At 21.1% G+C, this 11483-nt stretch overlaps 2 protein-coding genes across 2 annotated transcripts; one reads left to right on the forward strand and one right to left on the reverse strand.

Moving 5' to 3' along the window:
• Positions 1-3751: 3751 nt before the first annotated feature.
• On the forward strand, positions 3752-8999 carry SRAE_X000214600 (Calcium-activated potassium channel subunit alpha-1; the record flags this gene model as incomplete). The annotated part of the gene is made up of 8 exons (XM_024644474.1): positions 3752-3930; positions 4521-5312; positions 5572-5733; positions 6179-6704; positions 6817-6929; positions 7306-7541; positions 7599-8530; positions 8577-8999. The coding sequence occupies 8 exons, from the start codon at positions 3752-3754 to the stop codon at positions 8997-8999; spliced, it is 3363 nt and encodes a 1120-aa protein (XP_024499617.1).
• A 627-nt stretch (positions 9000-9626) lies between these two features.
• SRAE_X000214700 (Hypothetical protein) lies at positions 9627-10692 on the reverse strand (the record flags this gene model as incomplete). The annotated part of the gene is made up of 3 exons (XM_024644485.1): positions 9627-9947; positions 9998-10494; positions 10542-10692. 3 exons carry the CDS (start codon positions 10690-10692, stop codon positions 9627-9629), a joined length of 969 nt encoding a protein of 322 aa, XP_024499618.1.
• Positions 10693-11483: the final 791 nt, after the last annotated feature.

Genomic DNA, 11483 nt, shown 5'->3' on the forward strand with positions numbered 1-11483 from the left:
ATTTTTTTTTAAAAATTTATTATTAAAAAAAATATAACTTTCAAGAATTATGCATTTGAAAAGACTATTCATTTATAATTTATGATTGATATTGTTTATAATCAAAGTCAATTACATCTTTTATCCAATCTTTAAAGTTTTTTTTTTTTTTTTATTTTTTTCAAAAATATATAGCAAGATTAAGTGGAAGAAGATGTATTTATATATCTTAAATTATCACAACTATTTTTGTTAATTTTTGTTAATATTTTTATAATAATCGAAAAGAAAAATAAATTTAATTTATAAGTGAATATCTACACATATTTGTAAATATTTTTCTTTTTACACTATAATAATTAAAAAATATATATATGTCTATCTTTTTTTTTTCTTTATTTTGTTATCTTTCTTTAATTATTTTTTTTTTCTAAATTTTTATTTAAAATTATTTTCTTGATTATATATAAGTTTTCTTTTATCAAAATACCAAAATAAACTAATGAGAAGTTTGTATTTAAAAATAAAATAATCAAATTTCAAACTTTAGTGTTAATGTATTATTCTATTTTATCAGTACACTCTTCTATTTGAATAACTTTTGTAAAACTTGTCAATAGTATTATATTTACGGAGCCTTATATATCTAATTCGTATTTTCACAATAATTTATATATCTTTACACAAATGTCTAATGCATGCTTTTAACGCTATTTATTTTTCAAACTTTATTAAAATTTATTAAAAATATCAAGTAGATAAATGTTTTTAAAGAAAGTAAAAATATTTTTATATCCATTATTATACCACTTTTCAATTTGTCAAGAAACGTCTTTTTGGTAATATAAATGATTAATAAAAACGACAAAAAATTTTTATGTCAAAAACACCGTTTTCTCTTTCTTTTTAATAAGACTAAAAATTATATATAAAAAAAAAGAAAATAAATGATATTCATATTCTTTTTAGATTTCTTTTTATAATACTTTTTTTTTGTGAGTTTAAAATTTTAAACATAATATATTAAAATAAAATGGAATATTTAGAATTATTTCTTATAAAATATATATATATTTTTTTATATAATATTTATGCTCTTCTATCTTTTACTTATAAAAGATAATATTTTAAAATTAAGAAAAAATTTTCTTTTTATATAAAATATTACATTTTTAAAAGTAAATCAAAATGATTAATTTTGTTTTTAAAAGATTTCTTTTACTTTACAAATTATCTTCTCAATAAATATAATATTTAAAATTTTATTTTATGTTTAGGACATTTTTGAAGTTTGATGAAATTTTATATCAATTTACCATAAAATATTTAATATCTTAGAATATTTAAGTTTAATCAAATAGGCTTAATTAATATTTTTAAGTATATAAATATATATATATATATATAAATTTTCATTACTCAAATATATTAATTAAAAATTTTGATGAATTAAATTTTATAAAATGTTAATATATTTTTTTTTCTATAATAATATGCTGAAAGATAAAGAATATTTTAAAAATGTATAAATTTATTTTGTCAAATTATACCAAAATTTATATATAATTTAATAAAGTAAATTTAACTTTTTGAATGATTAAAATTATTTAAATGCAAGAAAAAGTATATTATTTGAGTAATAAGTATTTTCGTATTAGATATCAAAAAAGTAAAAATAAAAAAAAAAAAAAGAAAATTGAAAATAATACTTGTATTGTTATAAAAATATAACCTAAAGATAATAAAGCCAATGACCATTTATCTAAATGGCAATCTTTAACCATAAGATATAATGCTTTTACTTATATAATAGTGGGATTTGAACCTAACCGTCCATTATTCTTATCACCGGCTCTTTTATTTTACTTCATCCTTTAATATCAAGTTAGCCATGTAGAATAATAGAATAAGATAAGAAAGAGGGAAAAGTGAATTTTACTGGGAGCTCTTGTTAATGTTGCTTATAAAAGAGGATAGTGCTAGAACCAGTGGACATTGCTTAGTGTAAGTAACGTACCAAAGATATTAACTCTACCAAACATATAAATAAGTATTCCCTGGAACCAATATCATTTATCTGTAATGACTCGTACCAATTGTTACTTATGCAAAATAAAAATAAAAATTTTTAATTTACCATGTTTATTCATTAACGTTTATCTGTTATTTTATATTTTTACTACCATTAAAAAAAAACATATTATAAGAATAAATAACTTAATGCTCTTTTATTGTAACAAATCATATATGCATTAAAACATTAAATTTTCTTGTAATAATAAATATATATATATATATATTTTTCTTTTATAATAAGTAATGTGCAATATATTAAAAATAATATTTTTTTTATTAGCGTAAAAACTTTTAACTAAACACCATATATAATAGAAGGTATAAATGATAAAATTAAAAGATATACCTTTTTATAAATGAAAACATGTTTTTTTCCATTTTTAATAACAAAACTTTCTTTTATCATTTTAGCGTTTATTTTTTTTTACAATCTAACAATATGATTAAACTTTATTAATTTATAAAAGATATTATATCTTTTTTTTTGTTACATATTTCTCTTATAAATGAAATTTTTTTTTTGACTAATAATCAAATTATTTATTTATTATATTAATTTATATCATTTCACAACATATTTATTTAATAAATTATTAAAAGTTATAAAAGTTATAGATAAGTATTTAAATTTTTTCATTATTATTGAAGTGTTAGTTAGAAAAATAAAATATTTTATAACACATTAAAACAATTTAAAATACTTATAAAATAAAGTAGCATGAATGTTCAAAAATCTTTTTTAATAAATTATTCTTATTCATAATATTTTTCTCCTACAACTATTGGTAATAAAAAGTGCAAAATATTGTGTAATATTAGTATGAGGTACAATTTAAAATATAACTTATATTTAATTATAATATACATGTTTTCTACAAATAATCATATATAAAGGTCATTGTTAGTCCATCTTTATGATAAATATTCCTTTTTTTATACAACATACAACGTAAAACTTTTTTTTTTTCTTTTTCATCTTTTGACAATTCTTATATTCACTATTTGTTATTTTAAATTTAATATTCTTTTAATCTACGAAATATTTAAGTGATCCTTGGAAAATAGTAATTTTTAACATATATATTGTGTGCTTTCAGTTATAGTTTGTGCCATCTTATTTATTAAAAGTTATTTAAAATTTTCTATAAAACTTTACATCTACCAATTCAAATATTTATAGAATATTAGTAATAATATTATTAAAATTATTACAATAAAAACTATAATAAAAATATATTTTTTAGCATTTTTAATTTTATTGCGATTATATTATTTTTTTTTCATTTGCCATAAAATAGCTTAAAATGTTTTAAAGAGTAATATTTTATTGAATAATTATCAATATATATAATATATTTTTAGATAGGACTATATATATAAATATATTTTACTTTAGCATAAATTTATATATACCCACATTTTTATCTTTTAAATATTTTTTTTTTTAAATTAGTCTATTTCTATATTTTTTGTCGATGTGGTTATTGTTAAAAGATATTTATAATTATTGAAACGTTAATCTTTTTTTTTTTACTTTCTCTAAATATATATATATATATATATATATATATACTGATATATTTTATTTTAAATTCTTAGTCATTATTTTTAAGGTTTTCTCCATGAAAATATACTAATATTAAATATTCATAGAGTAGTATAAAAAAGTAAATAAAAAAGTGATAATAAATAAAAGATGGCGGATATGTATTATCAAGGTGGTGGTGTAGGAAATACGGGATCAAAAGGTTTCTCGGCTGGTCCTTATGGGTATCCTATGATGGGTTGTAATATATCAAGAAACTTTCAAGATATTACAGAAGATGAACGAAAGTGCCTTGAACAAAGAAAGTATTGGTGTTTTTTATTATCTAGGTATGTTAAAAAAATTGTATAATATAATTCTTTTAAATAACTAAAAAAAAATTATAATGTTACGTTATATATGTATACTTTTTTTTTTATAATTATTCTTCAATTTAACTTATATATTTTGTTTAAAACTAATATTTTTTAAAATTAATTTTATCATACAAACAAAAATATTTTTTTCTTAATAACATATACAATAATTATTTTTAGTATATAAATTTTAAGTAAAAGATATACATTATTTTTTCTTTATTTTTGAAACAAAAAAAGAATGTTAAAATAATTTTCATTTACCTAGAAATTTTAAAAGAAATTCTTTTGTCAAAAAGGAATTCATTAAAATTAATTAGTCGTTCCTACTAACTAAAGCTTTTTAAAAATGAAAACTTATAATTATTTAAAAGAAATAATTATTAAATATTTAATGATACATTTATCTTTTTAAGAATAAATTAAAAATATCTTTTCTCATTAATATCAAAGAAGACTGTTAATTAATATTTTATAGTATAAAGTAAAAAAAGATAATATATTTATAATTAACTTTACATGTTAAATTATGTCATTAAAAATAATTTCATTTTTTATTATAGCATAGTAACTTTTTGTGTCTCAATGTTCTTTGTTGTCATATGGAGAGTTGTAGCACATTTATTTTTTCAACGCCCAGAAAGAGAGGTTATTGAACCGGTACCAGAGGAGGAAGTTAGTGAAACATTAAAAGGTATTGTAAATAATAAAGAACTTGAAAGATTAAATATGAAAGAAGAACAAGTACAATTAGGATGGGTAACAGAAGCAAAAGATTGGGCTGGTGAATTAATATCAGGACAAAGTATGACAGGAAGAATTCTTGTTGTATTAGTATTTGTTTTATCAGTCGGATCATTAGGAATATATTTCTATGATACATCACATCCAAACTTTCAAGTTGAAACATGTGTCTCATGGTTAGAATCACCTTCACAACAAATTGATTTGGGATTTAATATATTTTTTCTCATCTATTTTTTTATTAGATTTATAGCTGCATCAGACAAAGTTTGGTTTTTATTAGAAGTATACTCATTTGTTGATTATCTTACAATTCCACCAAGTTTTGTAGCAATATATTTAGAAAGAAATTGGCTTGGTCTTCGTTTTTGTCGTGCTCTTAGATTAATGACTATTCCAGATATTCTTCAATACTTAAATGTTTTAAAAACATCATCATCAATTAGATTAACACAATTATTATCAATTTTTATTTCTGTTTGTTTGACAGGTGCTGGATTTATTCATGTTCTTGAAAATAGTGGTGATCCATTTAAAAATTTTGTCAATACACATAGAATAACATACTGGGATTGTGTTTATTTCTTACTTGTAACAATGTCAACAGTTGGGTAAGTTATTTTTAAAAATATAATTTAATTTTACACAATATATAAAAATATATATATATTAAAGAATAATAATTTAAAAATTTAATTCAATGAAACTTCAATTCTAAATTAAAAAATTTTTTATTTATTTATTATACATAAGAGAAATAACAATGAAAAAAAATTTAATTTTACTTAGTAATATTAAATATTATATATAAAAATTAAATTAATATAATAAAGAAATAATATTTTATAAAAACTAATTTTTTTTTTATAGATATGGTGACATTTATTGTACAACAATACTGGGAAGAATTTTTATGGTATTTTTCATTCTTGGTGGTCTTGCTATGTTTGCAAGTTATGTACCAGAAATAGCAGATCTTATAGGATCAAGGCAAAAATATGGTGGAGAATATAAAGGAGAACATGGAAAAAAGTAATTTTTTTTTTAAATTATATACTCTATATTAAAGAAATATCTTAATAGGAAAAATTTAAAAATTAGGTGGTATAGGGTGTATATTATAAGTATTAAAACATTAGAAAAAAATTTTCTTTTAATTAAAATTAATGTCTAATTGTATTATAAAAGGGCAATTTTTTTTAATATATTTACTTATAAGTTTTTATATTACAATAATTTAGTTATTTTTTTTAGATTTAAAAAAAAGAAGCTTTTATAGACATGACGTTTTAAGTTTTAAGTTTATTAAAAAATTTTATAATATGTATTTTTAAAAAGTAATAGAAAGTAAAAGTTATAGGTAATAGAAAGAAAATAAAATACTTATAATTAATAATTAATTTATTATAAAAGAAAATTTCTTTAATATAGAGTTTTATTTTTTTATGATAAGAAAATAATTATTTATTTATTATAGGCATATTGTTGTATGTGGTTATATTACTTATGAATCGGTTTCTCATTTTCTACAAGATTTTCTTCACGAAGATCGTGAAGATGTTGATGTTGAAGTAGTTTTTCTACATAGAGTTCCTCCGGATCTCGAATTAGAAGGTCTTTTTAAAAGACATTTTACTAAAGTTGAATTTTTTACCGGTACAGTAATGGATTCAATAGATTTATCACGTGTTAAAGTTGATGAAGCTGATGCATGTCTTGTATTAGCTAATAAATATTCTAGTGATCCAGATGCTGAAGATGCAGCAAATATAATGCGAGTAATTTCAATAAAAAATTATTCATCTGATATTCGTGTTATTGTTCAATTAATGCAATATCATAACAAAGCATATTTATTAAATATTCCATCATGGGATTGGAGGAGAGGTGATGATGTTATTTGTTTAGCAGAATTAAAATTAGGTTTTATTGCTCAATCATGTTTAGCACCAGGTTTTTCTACAATGATGGCAAATTTATTTGCAATGCGTTCATTTAAAACAGTAAGTTTATATTTATTTTAATGAATGTTTGTATGTTTATGTGGTTTTGAAATGCAAAGTGTTTTTGATATTATTAATAAATTGAAAGCATGAATAAAATCAAAAGTTTTAGTCTCCTCACACACCGTCTTGGTTAAATGATTATTTAAGAGGAGCTGGTATGGAAATGTATACAGAAACACTTTCGCATGCATATGTTGGAATGGGCTTTCAGGAAGCCTCTGAGTAAGTTAAAAAACATATATATAAATATATATATATAAAAATTTGTTATAAAAATAAGTCCAGTCTAATATATAAATATATATATTATATATAATTGATGTTAAAAAAATTGAAACAAATGGATGAGAAGATATCTTTTTATGTTTTTATGAAATATATATTTTGAAAAAAAAATAAAAATTTTAGTCTAAACATACACCAGATTGGTTAAATTTATATCTTTGTGGAGCTGGAATGGAAATGTATACAGATACTTTATCACACAGTTTTGCAGGATTATCTTTTTCTGAGGCGGCACAGTAAGATTTATAAAAATTTTAAAAAAAATTAAAAATTATATTTAAATTTTTTATAAATATAATTATCTTTTTTTTAGTCTTCTTTTCACTCGATTAGGATTATTACTATTAGCAATAGAACTTAAGGATGATGAAAAAAAAGAATGTAATATAGCTATTAATCCTGGTCCTGGAACAATAATTCAACCACAAACACAGGGATTTTTTATTGCACAATCTGCAGATGAAGTAAAAAGAGCTTTCTATTGGTGTAAACAATGTCATGCAGATATCATTGATGCATCATTAATAAAAAAGTGTAAATGTAGAAATTGTAAGTATAATAAAAATTTATTTAGATTATATTAATTATTTTTTTTTTTTTGTATAGTTTCATTATTCCGTAAAGGAGCAAGACAAGTACAATTAGCAAAAAAAGTTGGAAAAAATATGGTTAATGTTACTGATACACCAAGGCCGGGTATGGCAATTAATAGTGGAAAACCAATAATTGATTTAATGATGTCTAAAGGACCTAAATATAGTGTATATGATAAGACAGGTTCACCAGATATAAGAGATTTTGATATAACAAGAGAATTTGAACAACAAGATATGAAATATGATTCTACAGGAATGTTTCATTGGTGCCCACCAAGACCAATTGAAGAATGTATTCTTGATAGACATCAAGCTGCTATGACAGTATTAAATGGACATGTTGTAGTATGCTTATTTGCTGATAAAGATAGCCCATTAATTGGTTTAAGAAATTTTGTAATGCCATTAAGAGCTTCTAATTTTCATTATCATGAATTAAAACATGTTGTTATAGTAGGTGATGTAGAATATTTAAAAAGAGAATGGAAAACATTACATAATCTTCCAAAAATATCAATATTAAATGGTTCACCATTATCAAGAGCTGATTTAAGATCAGTTAATATAAATTTATGTGATATGTGTGTTATAATATCAGCTAGAATACCAAATCCTAATGAAGATCCAACATTAGCTGATAAAGAATCAATTTTAGCTTCATTAAATATTAAAGCAATGCAATTTGATGATACATTAGGATTTGGTCATGCTAGAATAAATAATGGAAGTGTTTCACCATTAGGTAGTCCAATATCTATACATAGAAAAGGTGTTCGTTTTGGTACAAGTGTTCCAATGATAACAGAACTTGTTAATGATTCAAATGTTCAATTTTTAGATCAAGACGATGATGATGATCCTGATACTGAATTATATCTTACACAACCATTTGCTTGTGGTACTGCATTTGCAATATCAGTTTTAGATTCACTAATGAGTACTGTATGTTATTTAATTTAATTTAAAAAATATATTTATAACATTTTAGACATATTTTAATGATTCAGCATTAACATTAATAAGAACATTAGTAACTGGTGGTGCAACACCAGAACTTGAATTAATACTAGCTGAAGGGGCAGGTTTAAGAGGTGGTTATAGTACTCAAGAAACATTAGCAAATAGAGATCGTTGTCGAATATCACAAATAGCACTAGCTGATCAACCATATGAAGGCATTGGTACTGCAAGTACTTATGGTCAAATGTTTTCATTAGCATTAAAACGTTATGGTCAGTTATGTATTGGACTTTATCGTTTACATGATCAAGCATCACCAGATAGTAATAAAAGATATGTTATAACAAATCCACCAGCAGAATTACGTCTTCTTTCAAGTGATAATGTTTACGTTCTTGAACAGTTTGATCCTGGTTTAGAGTATGAACCTGGAAAACAATTATTACATTAAACAATAAATTTATTACATAATTAATAATAATTAGATTTATATGTAGGAATATAAAGTTAATCAATTAGGATCTCTTTAAACAAAAAAATTATATAATTTTTTTTACTTATCGCAAAAATCTTTAATTTTAATGCATATTTGTGTTTTAAAATTTTCTTTCAAAACTTTTATACCAAACAATATAAATTTACCATTATTGTAATGTATAATTATTAAAAAAATATATATATTTTTATCATTTTAAAGAAACAAACAAAATTTCTAATTTATGGGCATTTAAAAAAAAGAAAAGATTTTATATTATATATAATAATTGCTAATATTTTTTCTAGTAAATTACAATTTATATTCATTGTACTTTGTCAATAATGATAACATTTAAAAATAATAAATTGTTTTTTATTTTATATATATATATTAATCATAAAATTAATCAATTTTTATATATTGTATATATTGGTAAAATTATAAAAAAAAATTGTTAAGTATTAGAATTTGATATATCATTTTATTATGTGTTATGTTTCCAAAAATGATATAGTGAAGATTATTTTTACACAATTAATAAGAAAATCAAATAAAATTGCAAATGTTTGTTTAAATAATAAAAAAGAGATCCTCATTAAATTACTCGCACAAATATCCATTTCCAAAAGGTCTTTTTTTAGGAATACGTTCACAGACATCAAATGTTAATCTTAAACAAGACATTTCATTTTCATATAATAACCATGGTAAATATTCATCCTTATGCCATACATTTTTTCTATAATTAATATACCATTGTTGAAATTTTTCAAATTGTCCCTTATTTACATCCCAATTTCTTTTTCTTTCTTCAAGTTCTTTTAATACTGTCTTTTCGATTTGAGCTTCTTTGATAGCTTTCTTTTCAGCAATATCATAAGTAGCGTTAAGAGCAAGTTTTATTTTTGCGACAACAGTTCCCTAAATAGTAATTAAATAAAATATTTCACTTTAAAAAATATTACACTTACATAACCGATTTGTTGAAGTGACGACAATACTGATTTGTAGTCTGATTTATCATTTTGCATAAAATCCATCTGACAATCACCATCAGCATCAAATGCTGACCAATCATTAAAACAAAATTCTTTTCTAAATGTGTAATAACCAGGAGTTTGGGGACAATTTAAACCTTTTAATTGTTCTGATAATTGTGATTGTTTTTTATTTCCATTTTTATCTAATTCTTGGAGACTTTCACATACATCACAATAATAACAATTATTACCATAACCATCACAACCATTATTTGAAGCATTTTGACATTTTAAATTACCAAATTCTCTTACATTCAACCATTGATATTCAGTTTTAGCAAAAAATGAGTGACCGAGATAACGTTGATTGTCAAGTACTTTGATATTTTTAATTTCAACAGTAAAACATCCAGGAAATCTTACAACAGCAGGAGAAATATGAACATGTTTTGTATCAATTTCAATTAATTTTTTTGCTCCAGGTCTTGCTATTAATAAGATTTTTAGATAATATTTATTAATATTTTAAACTTACTACAATATGAATCTGCTTTTCCTGGAATAAGCCAAATATCTTGATGATTACATGATTTAGATCTACAATAACCAATTTCAATTAAAGTGTTAATTACAAAAATGATCAAAAAAATGATCTTGTTAATGTTCAATTTTCCCAGAAATATCATTTTTTTTTTCTAAAAAAAAAACATTAAATTTAAAAAAAAAATAGTTATTTTGATTGAAATCAATATGTGAATATACATGAATAATAGTTTTTAATTATTATATTATCAATAAAATATCTTGACAATATAATATTAAACAAAAATAATAAAAAAGATCATAATTTATACTAGCTAAACAAGGTTACATTATAAATGTTTCAAAGTAAAATAAAAAGTTGTTAAATTAAATTCAATTAAAAGAACGCCTATTTAAAAAAATATTATAAATAATTGTATTTTACTTAACACATATAGATGGAGTTTAAACATAATAAAAAAAAATTTATAGTGTGTAATAAGGTGAAGATAATAATTGTTATTGAAATTTGATTGAAAGTTTTTAAATAAAAAATTATTAAAAAAAAATTTTGATAAAATAACAAATGTACTTAAATATAGTACTTCTTATTTAATAAATACATTAAATTTTTACAACATAACATTAATTGAATGAATAATATAAAGTATAAATTTTTAATCAAAATTTGAATCCAATTATACAATGTACATATATGACATTGATCAAAAGAATTATAGTGAAATTGAATTGATTTTAATGTAAGTAACTTTTTAAATAATATTTAATGGAATAAATTTATTACAAAGGCAATGATGACGTAGGTAGGCATGATAATAGTTTATCTATTGAATTGGGGTATTAATAAAATATAAGTAATCCATACAGACAAAATTTTCTAGTACATCAATGTCAAATTTTTAAAATAAACTTTACTTAAATCTTACTTTTGCGA

Source organism: Strongyloides ratti, scaffold srae_chrx_scaffold0000004 (assembly GCF_001040885.1).
Source record: "Strongyloides ratti genome assembly S_ratti_ED321, scaffold srae_chrx_scaffold0000004".
NCBI lineage: Eukaryota > Metazoa > Nematoda > Chromadorea > Rhabditida > Strongyloididae > Strongyloides > Strongyloides ratti.